At 36.1% G+C, this 18,431-nt stretch overlaps 1 protein-coding gene across 2 annotated transcripts in view; it reads right to left on the reverse strand.

Moving 5' to 3' along the window:
• Nucleotides 1-4,806: 4,806 nt before the first annotated feature.
• MARCHF6 (membrane associated ring-CH-type finger 6) overlaps nt 4,807-18,431 on the reverse strand; it is a 42,128-nt gene continuing 28,503 nt past the window's right edge. For both annotated transcript variants that reach the window (XM_064705513.1, XM_064705512.1), the window contains exons 17-26: nt 18,194-18,294; nt 17,362-17,499; nt 15,469-15,670; nt 14,032-14,101; nt 12,651-12,832; nt 11,167-11,301; nt 9,081-9,170; nt 7,556-7,688; nt 6,278-6,413; nt 4,807-5,201 (exon numbers count right to left, since the gene is read on the reverse strand). In XM_064705513.1, coding sequence (XP_064561583.1) covers nt 5,111-5,201; nt 6,278-6,413; nt 7,556-7,688; nt 9,081-9,170; nt 11,167-11,301; nt 12,651-12,832; nt 14,032-14,101; nt 15,469-15,670; nt 17,362-17,499; nt 18,194-18,294 — 1,278 coding nt within the window. In that variant the 3' untranslated portion in view covers nt 4,807-5,110. The remainder of the gene's footprint in view (nt 5,202-6,277; nt 6,414-7,555; nt 7,689-9,080; nt 9,171-11,166; nt 11,302-12,650; nt 12,833-14,031; nt 14,102-15,468; nt 15,671-17,361; nt 17,500-18,193; nt 18,295-18,431) is intronic.

Genomic DNA, 18,431 nt, shown 5'->3' on the forward strand with positions numbered 1-18,431 from the left:
ATATAATGACATACATTTCTATCCTTTAGTTGTTTTAAAGTATCTACTACTCATTTAAGAATGTGATAGCAAGAAAAACATGAAAACATTATCCTTCAGGAACTTAGAGAATAGAATTCAATTAAACCAATCTCACAGTGCAGTTTCTCAAAGGTGCCTAGTGATACCAGATTAACAACAAGATGAATATTATCTCTCATCTGTGGTCCTTGCACACACTCAAAACTATCCCTAAAATGCTCCAAAAGTAGATGTCATACTCTGAATTCTTCCAGCAATTTGGTCCAGTGCAGTGAAATCATACATAAAGCTGCCACACTGTATTATGGGAAACAGCAGCATGTAGGTGGAAATTTTGTTCTGTATTTAATGAAATGTCTTTTCATAGAATCATAGACTGGCCTGGCTTGGACCTTAGAAATCACCTAGTTCCAACCCTCCTGCCACAGGCACAAGCACTTAACTACACCAAACTACTCAGAGCTCCATCCAACCTGGCCTTTCACATTTCCAGTGGTGGGGCATCCACATCTTTTCTGGGCAACCTGCTCCAGTGTCCCATCACCCTTCACAGTAGAGAATGTCTTCCTATCATCTAATTAAACCTACTCTCTTTCAGTTTGAAGCCACTTCCCCATTGTCCTGTCACTACATGCTCTTGTAAATACTCTCTTTATATGAATTTATGCTGCTTCCTAGAAGTATTTCCTCCCACTGTGTAATACACAGCCTTATATATATAAAGACCATGGATGTAATTGTTGCTTTATAGCAGCACTGCCAGAAATGCTGCTATAAAGCAGCATACCTTAGAATTTCTGCTGCTTCCTACTTCCATGACTCCTGCTAACAACTAGTCAAAATATCCCATGGACTCTCCATTCTAATCCAGCAGTATTTTTTAGATGCATCACATTCCTTACCTAACCCTAGCAAGCCACTTTGGCAATTTGTATCTGCTGAACGTGGCACACCAGTGCAGCTCTGCACTATTTAGGTTTTAATACAGAAATTCTATCCAATATAAATAAAAGAGCTTTGCACTGTTCTCTGGTTTTGTAAGCAACAAGGAATTATAAGTAAAACTAGTGTCCTTTTCCAGGAACACAAACAGCCCTTGAAAGCCAAGTAATGTTAAATACCACCCACTCTTCCCATGCCTGATGTAGACACCTGCAGATGTTTGACTTCACCTTATATAGGGGAAAATGCCTCTGCAGCTTTGGTGTTGGCCAGTACTCAACAGGTAAGAGATAATAGCAGGTATGCAGATAAGCAGAAAAACTGATATGCAGAGCTGTGAAATAATTTTGCCATTGCTCCATCTCTCAGTATTATACTGAACTCAAAGCATTCAGTTTATTTTGAAATGGTATTTGACCTCTAGAAATATAATCTTTAAAAATTTTCCATTATTGAGTAACTTTGATTTCTGCATACGATTTCTCAATTTATGGTTACTTCTTAATGAAGAAATTAAAACCAGATGCAGAGTTTTAAAAAAATGCTGTTAACTATGCAATTCTTTAGTTCCAGCTACTAATTAAGAACTGAAATGCCACAGTAAGAGAGCTCTAACTTACCATTATGCTTCATAAAAGTTGTTTCCTCATCTCTTTTCAGAAAACAGCTTCTTTTCTTTTGCACCCAGAACTTCATAACACTACCAAGATTCAATTCCTTGTTTAATGTTTCTACTATTTGCATCATCATTTCTGCCAAGAGCTTCACTCATTGCCCAGGCTGTACCATGGCCATTATTCCCAAGGCAAGCAGAACAAGAACACTGATCTTACCACAAAACCTTTCCAATGTGGATGTAGAAAAATGGACAGTGACGTCCAAGGAAGCACAATGATGCTGATCAGCATGCCAGGCAATCAAACCCCAGTCATTTGTGCTTTGTGAGGTACAGGCCTTTGTGAAGCTTTTTACAGAGCTCTCTGCAGAACAGCACAGCTGCTGTGAAGATTTTTATGAGGACCTTTACGCAAGTACAGGGGAAGGCAAGCAAAGAATTAATGCACTCAGCAGAAAAGTGATGTGAGCACTGTAATAGGCTGGAGTTGGCATCTTACTGAGGAAGTCACTGACACAGAGCAGTTACAGGCACTGAAGGGCCCTCAGAAACAAAATCAAGTAACTTCGGCTTCACTCAATAGAGAAGGGGCAGACAGAAAAGATGCAGAGTTTTAACTATTTTTAATCAATATAAAATAACCTGTGTAAAAACAGTCAAAGCTATGCTGCAATTAACTTTTTTCAATATGCACAAGATAGCTACAGAGCCATCTGACAGTTCTTGGATGAAGGCTTGTGGAACTAACAACAGCATCAGATTCTCAACACATAAAGGGGACACAATTGAGCCAGTACACACCTCCAACCCCTCCAGTCAAGATCAAGGTCAACACAAACTGTGGTGGAAGAGTGCCTCCACCCACCCACCCACCCACACTTTCCCACTTGAAAAGTAACAGGAGCACACACCACTGCATCACTCCAGCACAGCTGTGTCAGAAACAGCCACTTACAAGCTTACTTATCAAGTTTCTATGCCAGGGGAGTACATAGCACACAATAAGGCAAACCACTGAAATTTAAAACAATTTATAAAGTACTGTTATTTAATTCCTGTTCTCTACAACCTCCATATTCTTTCAAAAATGTGTAAAAATAAGATGAGGAGATGAGATTTCTGAGAAGTTCACAATGGACAGTTCTGGAAACAAACTTTACCTGGGATCTGTAGAGCAGTGCAAATGCCAGCACAACAGTTGGATTTGACACCAGTTTTCCATTTTAAAAAAAGCAATTACAGATACTGTAAGCTACATCAAAATAGCTGCAGTTCACATTGCATGACTGACCTGATTTGCTGTTTTCTTTCATAACTTGTAAAATATCAGTAGAAAGAGCACAAAGGCTTTTTCTTAATAAATTTTAATATTAAGACCAGTTTGTCTGGATAAAAACACAGTTACAAGTACCACACTACTGCAAATTCTGCATGATGCACAGTAGTGCTCACAACATTTGAGTGGCAAGACCATTTTGGAACGGTTTGTGAAAGGTATGTCAAAAACAGAATCTTGGCATAAGTAATAATGTATGTTACCAGTGAATTTATTATTGTGAAAATATATCTGTCCCACAATGTACACCAGTGTAAATAATCAAATGCAATATTTATGCACATCAAAAATATATGGGGTGAATATATACTCAGTTCAGCATTAAATCAGCAACAGTAAATGAAAAAAATATTTTGGCTATTTTTCTATGATTTCATTTCACTGGAAATTTTCTAATAAATCACTGCAAAGGGTAATATTTGTGGTTCAAAACCATCAGGACAACAGTGATTCTGTAAAATAGTATGGATCTGAGAGTGACAGCCCAATCCTCCTGCCACTAGATTCAGATGCATTTGGCTTGTGCTCACTGCCTTAGAACGTGAGTCCAGACACCAAAGAATGAACTACCACCATCACAGCCTGGACCACATTAGCTCACACCATGTCAGATCAGAGATGCAACATCAATAAAAGGAGATGATACTTTAAAAGCACCTGCCAGATTCTCAAGTATTAATTATATACACACATGGTAAAGTACAGAATACTGAAGGAGAGTGTACTGAATAGCAAGTTAAATGTTCCATTCACTTTCTCATTACAGCAATGGATATTCACATTTTCCACATTGGTCCAGGAAAGATACTGCAATCTAAGCATGTGATTTGATGCTACTTAAAGCTTTGAGATACTGTTATGTGTTTTCTTTATCTACATAACCCCCACCCCCAAATATTACTGCAAAAGAACTATCTACATATAGAAATAACACAGACTTGATTTGGTGGCTCTTGTTTGACTGTGTTCTTGCAAAGAAATCTGCTAACTTTTCCTTGCCTGTTTAATAGCATATGTATTTCCCTGCCCCTCAGGCCATAAATGGTACATGATAAATCACTTCCTCAGCATTATTCCTGTAAAAATTCACAGTGACCAATTCTGAGAGAATTTTTTTTGGTTGGGTTTGGTTCTTTTAAAAGTAATTGTGCAATATAAAATTCATACTACAATTTTCAACTTTGGTAACTTACAGAAAAAAGATTTCACGCCGTTTAACTAAGGATCAGGTCAGGACGTTGCTCACACTATGCTCTTCGTGCTGTGCAAGCACATCAGTTAATGTTCATCCCTTTTCTTGAGATCCTGAAAAATTCTAATATTGATAAGAAATTTGCTACAATTTAAGTTGTGAACATATTTAATTTTTCTCGGTACCTTTAAATACTTCCATCACCTAGCCTTAGTAAATTTTTACTTACTGCTTCAGTTAATGGATTCCTGATCCCAAAGCAAACACCCACCTACCCCCTTCAACCAAACAGAAAAATCCAGCTGAGCTTCAACAAGTACATCTGAATTCTCAGAAGAGGAAATATTTTCTTGATTTAACAGCAACTGTACAATATTACAAACTCTGACACATGAAAAACAATCAGGCAATAGAAAAATGTACAACAGCTTTGGTGTTATACAAAATAATAAAAAAGACTGGACAGCAAGATACATAGTTCATTATGTTCTCAACACAGCAACTTCATTGCTGACTGTAAGACAGTTATTTACTTTTGATATTCTCTACGTGGCCTTTCCACTCATGAAAAATCATACTGTATTACTACAATAAGAACTGTTATGAACACCATAAAGTAAGCTCCAAATTTTATAAAAACATCTTGCCTCTTCGCACTATTGCTTTGTGGCACATTGTCAACAGAACAGCAGTCCAAAATAAAGTGACAACTAGATTTAATAAATTAATATACTTTTTAAAGATGTACAATGCACATTCTTTTTAATCCAAGGTTTTAGGGTGTCAGGACATTTCTATATACACATATACAGATCTCAGACAGCATTTACAACATCAGAAAATGCAGATAAGAAACAGAGCCTTAACTGCTATCTTGATGCTACCAACAGAAGCCAAAACACTGCTGAGAGTATTATTGGGAGAGATATCCAAAGACGATAAGAGTCTATGAAAAAAGGACATGTAAAGGCAAAGGGAAGGTCAACATGTTTAATATGACCATCTATTCTTGTGAAGACTGAGGTGGAGTTGTTGATGTGCCTGGTTTACCAGACTTCCGTTCATAATTCACAAGTCGTTGTCCAACAAGGTACCTGGGATCACAGTAAAAACAGAATTTAACACAAGGGAATACTATTTTGTAACACAAATCCACTCTATCTCCTTTGCTGCCAAAGTAATGTTTTCATTTCAATAAAAAGTTATTCTATAAATTGTAAAGGAACAACTTTAGCTGATCCTTAAGCTTTCTTAAAGGGAAAGAAAATATCCTGATGCTACTCCATGGAAAGCTTAAGGGCTGCAGAATTCCTTTAGTGTGATATTGAAAGAAAGTTAACTATCACAGCAGCTTAACAGTTTTCATACCTTTCACATTATTCCTTTCTTCCTCTCTATCATTATTCCACACTTTTTGCCACCTAAATTCCTTTTCATGCTTCCTATTTGCACGCTAGTTCTGTGTGTACAAGAGCCCTACACACCTATGAAGTAGTTGCTAGATCAATTGCTAATCTTCTTAATCCATAAAAAAGGAATTAGGGTAACACCAAAAATAATTTAATAACACAAATAAAAGGTTCAACTAAGCAAGATAACAAGAAAATAATAGGGAAATTATTATTTTTATCAGGCTTCTGAGTAATACAGAGTAATAATTACTGAAAACATCAGAAAATCACTCAAAATTTGGTAAGGACAATCTATCAAAACAACTGAACATTCTTTAACAGTTTAGCTGGACTAATAAGTAGAAAGAGTAAGAAAAACAGTTATACAGAAAAGGTTGAAGAAATGGTTTTATAAGCAGCAGCTTGAGACATTATTTTAACTTCCAGGTATGTTGTAATTCATTACAATCACTTGTTATTCAAGACTACAGGTGAGACCAACAGTCAGCTTCATTTGTGGGAAAACACACTCATGTTAGATATCGGGGAGTGTCTTCCCTTTATAAAGACAGTCTATCCCTGTGTTTATCTACCTGAACCACAGATAAAACATCTGCCAAGAACACTTTGTCTGTTTTACAGTGTCATTTGTCTACATAACTTCTTAAAAACCCTTTTAGTCCTAAGTATTTACAACACCTGAATTTGACCTGAAGTATTCACATATATAGATAAATATAAATGTGAAAAATTAAAAAAAACCCCCACTATATACTCACTTGTCATTTTTAATATGTTCATAAAGGCGCTTGAACTGGCGGACTTGGAAGGACAGAATTCCCATCAAAACCACCACCATAAGCAGAAAAGGATAAATGCGTCGCTGAACGAGGTTCTGCATTTCAGCTGTAACTCCTACAAAACAAGACACCATGCTTAGACATCGTAATACTGCTGAACTAACATATTTCTGCTTCTCTTCTTGCTTCCATACTTTTTGTTATACTGTAACTTCAGCTGAAGGGCTGTGAATCAATGACACATTCATTTACTTCAAAGATCCAATGTGACAGCTGCTGTTCTTTTTAATCTGAAGCACTACGAGTGGAAAGTTTTCCATTAACAGGGTGAAAACCAGAGTAGAAAAAGAAAAGAGCTTATCAGTTTTTTTTGCCTATTAACTTCTGCTTATCTGCTTACTGACTTCTCCTTGTGTCAGAAAAGTCAACGCAATAAAAGTCGGCATTCAAATGAGACTGAAGAATAAAACGGGACTTCTTGAACATGTTAATATCAAAACTAACTAGTACAAGACAAGTCTTGATGAAAAAGCTTATATACCCTGGTTCTAATCAAATTATTTACCTCAATTATTAGGATATAGGAAAGTCTGAAAAAACCCTATATATTTAAAATTTACATTTTAATACTATTAAAACCTCGAAACAAACTCAGGATTTTCACCTGTTCTAAGCTTTATTTAGAATCTGACAAGTCAGAAAAAGATGGCCTCAACTCAGTATAGCTCCTAGAGGGACTAAAATCAAAGGCTGATAGTCCAAAGAAAAAAATTAATTAATCATTCCTTTTCCAAACTAGCTAGATACCTAAAATGCACAGAGAAGAAATCGGTATCTGCCCCTCTTCTTGAGTAAGAGGAGGGGCAGACACTGATTTCTTCACTGCAGTGACCAGTGACAGGACCCAAGGAGCAGCCTCAACTGTGACAGGGAAGGGCTTGGGCTGGGTATTAGAAAAAGGCTCTTCCCCCAGAGAGTGGCTGGGCACTGGCACAGGCTCCTCAGGGAAGTGGTCACAGCACCAAGCTTGACAGAGTTCAAGAAGTATTTGGACAATATTCCTGGAACATGGTGTGATTCTTGGAAGTCTTTAAACATTTACACTTGTCAGCAGGAGCTTTTTATTTGCGTTTTTGTTGTGGTTGTTTTTGTTTTTGTTTTTTTAATAAACTGAAGCTTGAAGTTTTATTTCCACAAACATATTTACTCTGCTGTAAACCATGAGATGACAAATAGGTGTTCTGAATGCATACATACCCAGTAAAGGTACAACACCAGAAGCTATGATGTACGGCACACACAGGGAAAGCAAGAGGACAGAGATTACGGGTGCTGCCAGTTTACGGATGATGAAGTGTAAGTCAATGTTACGAATCCCATTTGCATATACCTACAATGGAACAAGTTAGAACAGATCAATTAAGAAAGCCTTGCTTTGCACTTACAGTAATAATTAGAAGGTTTTACACAATTCCCCTTATGAAAGGAAATGGGTGTTTCCATGGCCACAGCTGAAGAAGAAAAAACTCTGCCAATTTACATCATGAAGGTTCCAGGAAATCATTTAAACAATGCCTAAGAGACCAACTTAAACTGGAACAGAGTTGAGATTCAGTTGCAGAATGCAAGAGACCTTCTGAAAGATCATTTCATAGAGCTGTGGACAATGGTTCTGTGGGTGACCTGGGATCACTTTGCGCTGTTAACTTACTGGAAGAGGAGCCTGTATAGGCTAATAGAATAAATTATTACATTTTGTAATGGGCAGAAAATAGGATCCTATTTTATTTGGTGGGGCAGACCAGAGCCTCTGTACATACAGTCTGTGCCTGAAAAAAAGGCCTACACAATTCTTAAGCTTCTCCAGTTACTACCAGAAGCTAAGGTCAAAACACAACCAGATTAAGCATGGGGAAAAAACCAGTTTTGAATGGCTCCCAGCTACAGCTAAACAATGGCCTCTGTGCCACAGCCTGGAAGGCTCAGGAGGGTGGGTAAACAGCCCATGGAGAGTGTTTAGAATGGAACAGGGAGCCGTGGTATGCATCAAACATACTCCCAGACTAAGACTGTATTTCTGCAGTGTGGCAGCTGAAGTGATTTAATAATGGACTATGTGCTAGACTTACTCATGAGAGGCACCTTGTGTACAGAGGTTGGGACATGCACCACAGGCATCACATACAGCGCAGGGCTGAAAAAATTACCTTCTGACAAACAACTGAGATCCTTCATTGAGATGACAACTATGGAATTTAACAGTTATAATCAAGAAAAAAAATACTTCTAACAAAGCTACAGGCCATGTGCCTCTAAACTGCTCAGAGAAACTGTTCTGTGTTGCTTAATAATCAAAGGGGAACAGAAATTGTGTCTTTCATCTCTAGTGATCTATGAATGGGGTAATCCCTACACTTGCAGAGAAAGCAAAATTCTGTGTCCTTGACTTGTGGATGTAAATACTGCCCAATATTTGGACAAGTATTTGGACACATACACTTAATCTGAAGAAATAATCATGCTTCTTTCTCATTTTATTACAAACCTGAGAAAAAAGCATATATGTATCCAAAGCATTTTCGTGAATTCAGATTTCTGATTTTTTGTTTTACTGTTAAGTGTACCTTAATGGATTAGGCTATACAATTTAAAAGGTTTTTACAAGACTAGTTGAATTCTACTCAATTACCCATTACTGCACAAGTAACACTGTTTTTTGACACACAGTTAGAAACATAAAAAATGTATTATGCAGAAAATTCACATGAAGAATTTTTCCTACCTGTTCAATAACAGTTTTCAGCCACCACTGGGGACCCATCAGAGTTATGGCAGCAATTATTTTGGCATGCAGAACTCCAAGAGCCCAGTCCTAATTTTGTAAAATTTATAGTGTTAGCAATAACATTATCTTTAAAAAGTCTGACAACCAAAAGCTTTAAGAGCAATGTGTTAATATTACTTATAAGTTAAAATATAATTACTTTTCCATTTACATGGGACATTGATCCACAGAGATGACATCATCTGCAAATTCCTATGAAAAAGAGAATGCTCTCAAGATTAACTAACATCTGTAAATTTTGCTCCCTGGGACCAGGAAAATCACTACTTCTATTAAACCAAAGGCAAATACAAAATAAAAGCACTAGACTTAAAGCAATTGACTAACATTCTGGTTAAAAACTAACTTACATAAAAGGAAATTAATTTCCTTTCTCTATAGAAGAATAAAAAAAGACACAAAGATGATAACATGCATTAGGAAACAAGTTCTTCTGAAGTTTAATTATTCCCAAAACCCTACCTGATGTAAGAAAGCTTAAAGCAAAACAATGGTCTTAACAAAAAAAGTCATACTCTTTGATGGAAAATTTATGTTTTGACATAAACTGCACTTATTATGGTATGGAATTAGGACACTGTAACTACTGGCTTCTAGTAAACACTTCACATCGTAAGTCCATCCTTTCTGGATTACAGATATTTGTAAGAGATTTTCAATAAAACCTGCCAAAAATAGAATGCAAAACATAGGCTGATAAAGTGGAATAACCAGCTAAGAACTAGTAAGGCTTGGGACATCACAGACTAAATTAACTTTCTTAACCTGCTGGGGAAACACATTTTCTTGAACTGATTATTTAAAAAGACAACTTTTGTTAATGTCAATTCTAAAGGATTTTAAAAATTGTTACAAAAAAAGCACCAGTGTTAAAGTTGATTCATGTTTATTTAAGAATGTAACCTCTGCATAACTCTTTTGGGAAAAATGGAAATTCCTCTCAATTTTGATAGTTCCTTGTTCATTTAGAACAAGTCTCAAATCCCACTTATCCTATATTTTGAAGAAGTTCTGCTACATGAAAATAAAGCTTATCAGTGTACTTCTTTTAAAACTTTTAAGGAACTATTATGCAATAGTAAAGAATTTTTATAATCTCTAGCATTACAAATTCTTTCCAAAATTGTTTGGAAACCATGATCATCTACCACTGTAATTATATGATGTCCTGATTTTCTGGTCATCTACTCATCTCAAAAATATACTTGGATTTTAAAATAATGGAATAATTGAATTTATAGCCAAATTCTCCTTTGCATTACGGCTTTCAAACATTTGGACACTGAAAGTAAATGAAAGCTTAGGGCAGCTTAGAAAGTCACTGTCCCTGAACACTCTCTTGTTATTTAGTAATGGCATTCTAGATGCCTGAGTTATGGTTCCCTCAGATGGGTTTCTTTGAGTTATGACTTCTTAGATGATGGAAGCATTTGTCATTCAATCCTGTATCTTCATTTCATCTCCCAACTTGGAGGACAGAAATTTGCATTCAGCCTGTGAGACGTGACTGAAGAGTAATAACACATAACTACCTCAAAATTTTGTATTAATGACTTGACAACTCCGGCCAAAATCAGCACGACCCTAAATAATTTAAAAATTACATTCATAATGTGCCTCATCACTGAATTGAAGTCTTACAAGGAAAAAAAAAAATACCAGAACCTCTTGCTGCATAACTACATGCAGAAAGCTTTCCAGCAGGATTAGAGTATGTGCATCTGTGCACACATACATATAGATATACTAACTTCTTACATAACTTTACAATTATGCTACTGGAAAAATAGCTGATCACTGAAATGCAACCTCTGATGTCATCTCACAACAGTTCAGCTTTTCATAGTTTAAATTCCTCAGCATATCCTTTTGGTTCAAATAATCCTCACATCCAGACTAGCTGCCTTTTCTGTGCCACATACAAACACATTTGTGGAAAATGCTCTGAAGCACCGAATCCACGTGAAGCAAGGCAGCCCATACTCCTTACATCAACAGCAGCAAAAGAGTGGGAGCAACTGACCTGCCAGGGATAGAAGAGAGGTGTTTGATCCAAAGGAACTCTCAAAGGTGCGACGATGACCAATTCAAACAAAAGACCAAGCAAAAGCGGAACCACACCAGCGAGCAGTATAGCCACTATCAATGTCTTCATTATCTAAAAAAACCCAAGACATTTAATTAATGTATTTACCAGAGGATTCTTAGTTTAAATTAAAAAATGTAATTAGAACATAAACACACAGCCCCAGTAAATAAACCCCAAAACTACATAGACCTCTATTTCACACATATACACCCCTAGAAACAATTTTTACTACATACATAGTTTTGCAATGCAAGTTCTCAAGATTGGGTCCTATTCCATAGGAAAAGAAATTCCAGAAAAAATCATGACTGTGGCTACTAGAATTCATATAGTTCTAAACCACAAAGTCACACTGACTGTTATCAATAGGGAATACTGTCCAAAGGCACTTCAATATATAGCATATGCCCGCTCATATGTTGGGAAATTAAAAAAAAAATTCCAAAACTGCCAATTTTTTCTCTGGAACAAAACCAACCTTAAAAATTCAGTCATTATGGAATATTTGACTTAAAAATGGAGGACTCAGAACACAGTATTTGAATCTTTATTCTAAAATTCTCCTAATTTAACTGCATCATACAAAGTAGCCTGACTTAATTAAGAGAGTAAGAAGCAGCAAAGAACAAGTAGAAATTAAGCTTTAGCTATGAATTTTCTTGAAGAAGCTAAAATCAAAATGATGGATGAGGTATTTGAGAAACATGGTAGTACATGAAGAACATGTACAGTGTAACAATTCAATAAACACATTAAAATGTCCATAACAAGGTACATTTATGCTATTGATGTTTAAAGGAACTAGCAAGAAATCTACTACAGAAATCCTCAAAATCAACACCAAGATAAAAAGTTGGGGTATGAATTTGTTTTCATGCTGAGAATGCCAACTCCTCATAATTAATATTTTTGAGGAAAATATCTTTATTTGAACCATGCAAGTTCAACAGCTGATAAAGATCTTCCTGAAAATATGCATCAAGCTACTTTGTAGAGATATGGTCATCATAATCTATCAGCTTTATTAGGTTTTCCCATTTGATAATTTCATGTAACTAAACAAGTAAACAGTTAAGTTTCCAGGTTTATGTGAAAATGTAAATGTTTTTGAGAACATGTGCCATAATAACACAATGAGAACATATGCCATAATAACACAATAAATTCACTTTTAAAGGAAAACAGAAAAATATACACATACATATATTTAAACATATATACACACAAACATATTTACACTAATTGCCTTCCAAAAATAGTTATCCTAGGCAATGGGAACGTAAGCTGCAAAAGCTTCAAAATGGTCTGAAAAGCAAAATGTAGTATATATTACAGGGTGAAGCCTCCAAGCAAAAAATAAAACAAGTGCCATTAGCTAATTTTTTGGTAGTTCAGTAGAACTTTTTCTCAAGACTCACCATGAGAGACCATTCTTTGACCTTCTGGAAAATGACTCTACGACCCTGCGGCATCCAGGCCACCAGCACTGTCACAGCTCGGATAGTCAGCCAGCAGACATAGAGACCGCAGGCAGCTGTGTACAGCTCATGGATTTTGGCAGTCCCAGTCCAAAATGACATTAACCACCGGCCAGCGAACACTGCAAACACAAGCACTGTTACATACAGCAATGCTTCTGGATCTATTAGGGAAGGATGCTCATTAAAAAAGTACTTTTAAATTTACCTGAAATATCTCTGCATAAATATTATTAATCATAAAACAGTTATTTTGGTACTATACTCGCAATGCGTAAAAGTGTGAAGCACTATGCAAAGGGCTTCAAAAATGATGCCAAATAAACACATAGAAATTCTTTTCCACCTAGATTTTCATTAGGACAGCAATGTGACCTGACCTACAGCAAAACAAAGCACTGTTCAGAGCCTAAATACTGATCTTCAGAACCGCAACAGCAATCATGCATTAGTGTGTAAGCTTGAACTTAAATTATACGAGCTATCTTTGGGTTGTTTCACTGTCTCATGTAATTTTTTAAGACTTACTGATGGGGCTTCTGAAGTTCTCTGACAAAAATGGGAGACTGATTTTCTACAGTTCATTTTTTAATAGTGTTTTCATTTCCCTAGTATTACAGTGGAATTATTTTATGTCCTACTACTAAAACAATCACAGAATTTATAACTTTGATCTTAACACATTATTGACTTTAGGATCATTAATAGAAGAAATAAATTACATAGTATTACAGCAGACAGGTTATGAAATTTATGCTGGTTGACATGGCTCCAAATTATTTTTAAAAATACCAAGTGTTCTTGAAGCACTTATTTGGACATTTTAAAGTGATATACATGCCACTTCACAAAATCTCCTAGTGATGTGTCAAGATCACAGAAGGACAGAGTATCTCAAGTTGGAAGGAACTCCTAAGGATCATGGAGTCCAACTCCCTGCTCCTCGCAGTACTCAACAACGGCACCTTCAGAATATTTAATTAAAGAAAATACTGTAGAAGACCTGGAAACAATCTACATATTTTCCTTCTCGAAACAGTAAAACAGGTGCAAGAGTTTCAATTATTTTCCAGTCAATACTACCAAGATTGAAGCATTGAAGCCCTGTCCTCAGAAGAAAATTATTCTACAACAAAATGGGTACGGCAATCTCTGTTGTTTAGATTTTTAGATTACAATTTGATGACAAATTATTAAAAATTAGACTAGTTTCCATATTTTTGCCTTTTGATTTCAAACAATGGTTTCAAAACATCTGCCATGGTTGGCCATGGCAACATACTGAGTTGTTTTTAATGATAGTTTACCGTAATAGACTCACCTGGTAAGGTAAGGCAGATAAGACTAGCAATCAGTAATGTTATGCACATGAAAACAATCAAAAGAAATATCTGAAAAAGGGGAAAAAAAGGAAGGGAAGCGCGTAAGAAAGTTATTTAACCAAACCCCAAGAAATCCCAGTACAAAAAAATACATCATCCTAGAAAGGCAGCTAAACTAGGATGTTCAAATACTAACTGATGTTTCACTATAAATAAATCAGCAAAAAGAAACCTAACCCCAGTACATGCAGAACACCTGCAGTGTTGTGTATTTCTAAGACTTTCCATTAACTGTTCCAACATTAAAAAATAACATATGAATCCAGAATGATTTAAGTTCTTTGCTTTGTCACATAAAAACAGACCACCTAAATTTCTGCACTGAGCAGCATGACTCCCATATAATCCTGAAAGATTTCTAGCTCTGTATGCCATATGAGCAAGACAGTGGTTTTAAAAGGAAAACACTGCTGGCAAAGTTCTTCCAGATGTGCTCAGGTTTCTGTGACCAGAAGCTGACAATGAAGCTGGTTACTCCTCAGCCAGGTTTTCACCTTACCAGAGAATTACCATGTACTTGACTTTTTAAAATATTTCTCAAGCACTGGGTGCTATGAAGTTCTGCTTCACTAACCATCAAAGCCACACAACAAGCAAGCTTGCTATGGGAAAGCTAATACCTTATCCCAACAGACTGCCAAGAGAAAGTTCAATCTGGAGCAGACTTTCCTTGATAAGACATTTGGGTATAAAGGAAGGAACCTTCAGATGCAATACCACACTGACCCAATGTTAGCCATTACTTCCATTCTTCAGCTGCACCTGAAACCACACCAAGTGAGCTGTGGTGCAGTTTATATTTAACTCAGAGTTCTACTAACAACAAAACAGCTATCTAGTTTAAGCTGTATATTATTCTAGAAATGTAAGTATTTGCCAATAAAATTTCCTTTCTAATTTTAAGGATTTAGAACTTTCAAGCATTATACGATGCCTTTCTATGTTTAATACAGATGCAGAAGCAACAGAAGTTCTCTGTTTATTTTCTTAATAAAGCAAAATAGTTCTAAATACCCTTCAGCTACAAGACCAAAGTATGCCCCCTTGAAAGCCATGCCTTGTTAGAGGCACACCTGAACTACCTGTTTGAGAGGGGCTTATTGTCTTTCTCTCCATTACTTAGTGTAACGAAAATAAGATGTCAATTGACACATAACACTCAACATATAGGGGATCTGTAAATAAAATTGTAATTGAAGATCTTACAGGCTTATATATATATATGAGCATGACTGCAACTCTATGTTTTGAAAGCTGCAAACCATATAAAACAGGACCCACCATGTGACTTCTGACAACATGGGCCAAATCTTTCTTAGACAAAAAAACTTCTCAAATGCCTTTTTCTTTTCTCTTGATATATTAGGTATACATACCCTGAGTGGGAATTTTAAAGGCCTACGATAAGGCTGGAAACCCACAGGTCCTCCCTGTTGAAGTATGGCTTGATGGGCTGCATGGAGACCTTCTCCCACAACTGGAATGGCGTTATTATTGCGAGCATGCTGGTTGTTAGGTTGCTGATTTGCATTGTTTTCGTTCTCTTCCTGATCACCAAGTAGGTAAGAATGAAGATCCCTGCAACAATCAAAATTTCAGTTTTGTTCTGTTTGGTATGAATGAGAAACTTACAGAAATATAGGCCTACCCAGAATCCATACAGGTTGTACAAAACTAATACAGGAGTGATGGCAGAATCTTGACTAAGTAAAATAAGCCTTTTTGGTAACATACTCAATATCATCATAAACACAATTTAGAAGGAAAGTGCTGCTGTGGATGCAGTTAGAATCCCATCACAAGGGAAGATCACTTATCTGTTTGACTGCTTTAAAAACACCACCTGGTATTAAAGGTGTTGTGCACATGAAAGGAAAATGACATGGATATTTCAGTTCATGTAAGCACACAGCTCTACTGACAGCTTTTATGTTACTGTCATCAAGCTCTATAGGAAACTAGGGCCTTCAAACCTAAACTATACAAGGATGGTGCTGCATTGCTATGGACGTGCTGTCAAACTGCAGAGGCAGGCAGTATCTTTCAAAAAGATTCTAAATTGCTCAAACCTGTTCACAGCTTTTTAAGAATATGAATCCCAGGAAAAAAATTAATCTACTTAAAAATGATTCTGTTGATGTTTTCCACACATACAATTAGCAAAATTTGAGTCTGATTAAAACATAATATTTAGAACTTAATTTTCCTCAACTTTAGCACAATAAGGTATGTGCGGATATTCTATTAGCAATGAAATTTACCCAACAGTTTGCTTTTTGGGAACAACAGAGCAGAAGATTTTCATATGTGCTAAACTAAAATTGCTGAGGAGGTAATTTGCAATTGTCCTAAAGAGCTGCAACAGTGGAGTAAGAAAAGTAATGTCTATCATAATCTCTAAAACTCTTGTGTTACAGTATACTTAAACATAATCAAAACTTGGAAAATAATTAAAACTTCTTCAAAATGTAAACCAAGAGAAGAGGGGGTGAGCAGAGTTTCCTTATGAGAAACTAAAATAAATATTTTGGGTTACACTGAAGAAAAAATCATTCATTTGCTCACTTTCTCAGACATAACTTGGCAAAGAATAATTCTTGATCCTAAGAGTGCAACATGGTGGGAGAATGCCAATGTACTTTGAAGTTAAACTGAAAACTGTACAGAAACAAAATCAACCTTACTTTTTTCTTGACTAAGCTGGCAAACAGCTGATGAACTAAAAAATAATTTCAAGTGCTAGGACTCTGCCTGGCAGTACAATAATTTACTTTATTTGACAAAGAAATGGTTCCATCCTTCTCTAAAGTCTGAACTTGGAACTTTAGAACCGCTAATTTAAGTTGCTTACTTCTTCAGCTCAATGTTCTAAATTATTTTTCTTTATTTTTCCTTCTTATAGTAAGAAATCCAAGAAGTGCACATGAATTTTATTCAGATGATTCATGGAAACACACTGCTGACATTTATAGCCTTATTTTCATATCATAGGGAGTGAAGAAGATGTCAGTCGTACTTTTACAGATTTCTTTCACTAAGCAAATGCTGTAATGGTATACCAAAAGAATTACTTGTCAAAGGCTAGTCCAGAAGTATGTACATCTACTGCTTAGAAGAAAGCAATCACTATAGAAGTTTTTCACAATGTCTTTATCTGTAGAAGAGCTATTAAACCTGCTTGTTGGGATAACCTTCTGGAAAGCTCCCCTCATGTGTAAAGGCCCAACTGGGCACAGTGGTTGTAGCTGATTTTGGATTTCTGTACTTACAGCAAGTATCCAGCAGTAACAGTCCATGCTCGTACAAGACCTTTCAACCACTGTCTTGTATGTCCTTGCTCTAACAAAGCTGGAAGCACCACCTGAAGCAAAAGCAGCTCTAGGGAAAGTTCACTTACTGGAGCGTCACTGGAAACAATGGGAAGAGCACAAAATCAAACATAAGGAACATTCCAATAGAAATATTTTACACTGAATCCTATTAATGCCACTACAATGCAAAAACACATTGTATTTTGCCAAAAAGGAAAATTCTTCATTTTTTGTTATGGTTTTTCCCTATATACTACCCTGAGCAGAGAGGTTAGCCACTTTGGCTTATAACAAATTTAGGAAAAAAACATTGAGAAAAATTATATCTAAGAATATAGTATGCATCTCTATTTGCATCTATAATTGCTGTTTGAATTATTATTCAGAAGTAGGAAAAAACTGCTATCATTAAAAAATGCAGTTACAGATATTCTTTTACTCCTGAAGCAATGAAAATCAGGAATGAGTGTGTTAAAAAAGCAAACACAAAAGGAACTTCACTATCAGAAGTTGAAATGGGAAGTGTTTAGAGGGCATAAAGCCCCAAACAGTTATCTTTACAGAAGGAATACAAAATGCTTCTTTTTTCAAGCAGCTTTTCATTTGTCACATTGTATGATGTAGCCATGTCCTTTACCCTTTACTTCTCTTAGAACAATGAAGATTAGATTAATGGAAGACGAAATAACATAACAAAAAGTGTCACTTTAATGCTCAGGGAGAGCAAATACACTTCTTCCAGTTATACAAACATTAAAAAAACCCCATCTTTTTAAAAATAAATGCTCACCTGTAGAGCATAACATTATATGGAAGAAAGTTAGGCAGGAGATACTTAATAATGCGTATAGGAAGCCAGAGCATGAGTAGTACAATTGATCCAAAGACAATCTGCAATTATAAAGTAAACAAATTAGTCCAAAAAGTAGAAACTACCAAACCTGTTTTCCCACTCATCTCTGACATGTTCCCTGGGGTGGTGGCTAGCCCAGGCTAACAGCTGAATACCTTCCCAGCTGCTTGCTTAT

Source organism: Zonotrichia leucophrys, chromosome 2 (genome assembly GCF_028769735.1).
Source record: "Zonotrichia leucophrys gambelii isolate GWCS_2022_RI chromosome 2, RI_Zleu_2.0, whole genome shotgun sequence".
Classification (NCBI taxonomy): domain Eukaryota; kingdom Metazoa; phylum Chordata; class Aves; order Passeriformes; family Passerellidae; genus Zonotrichia; species Zonotrichia leucophrys.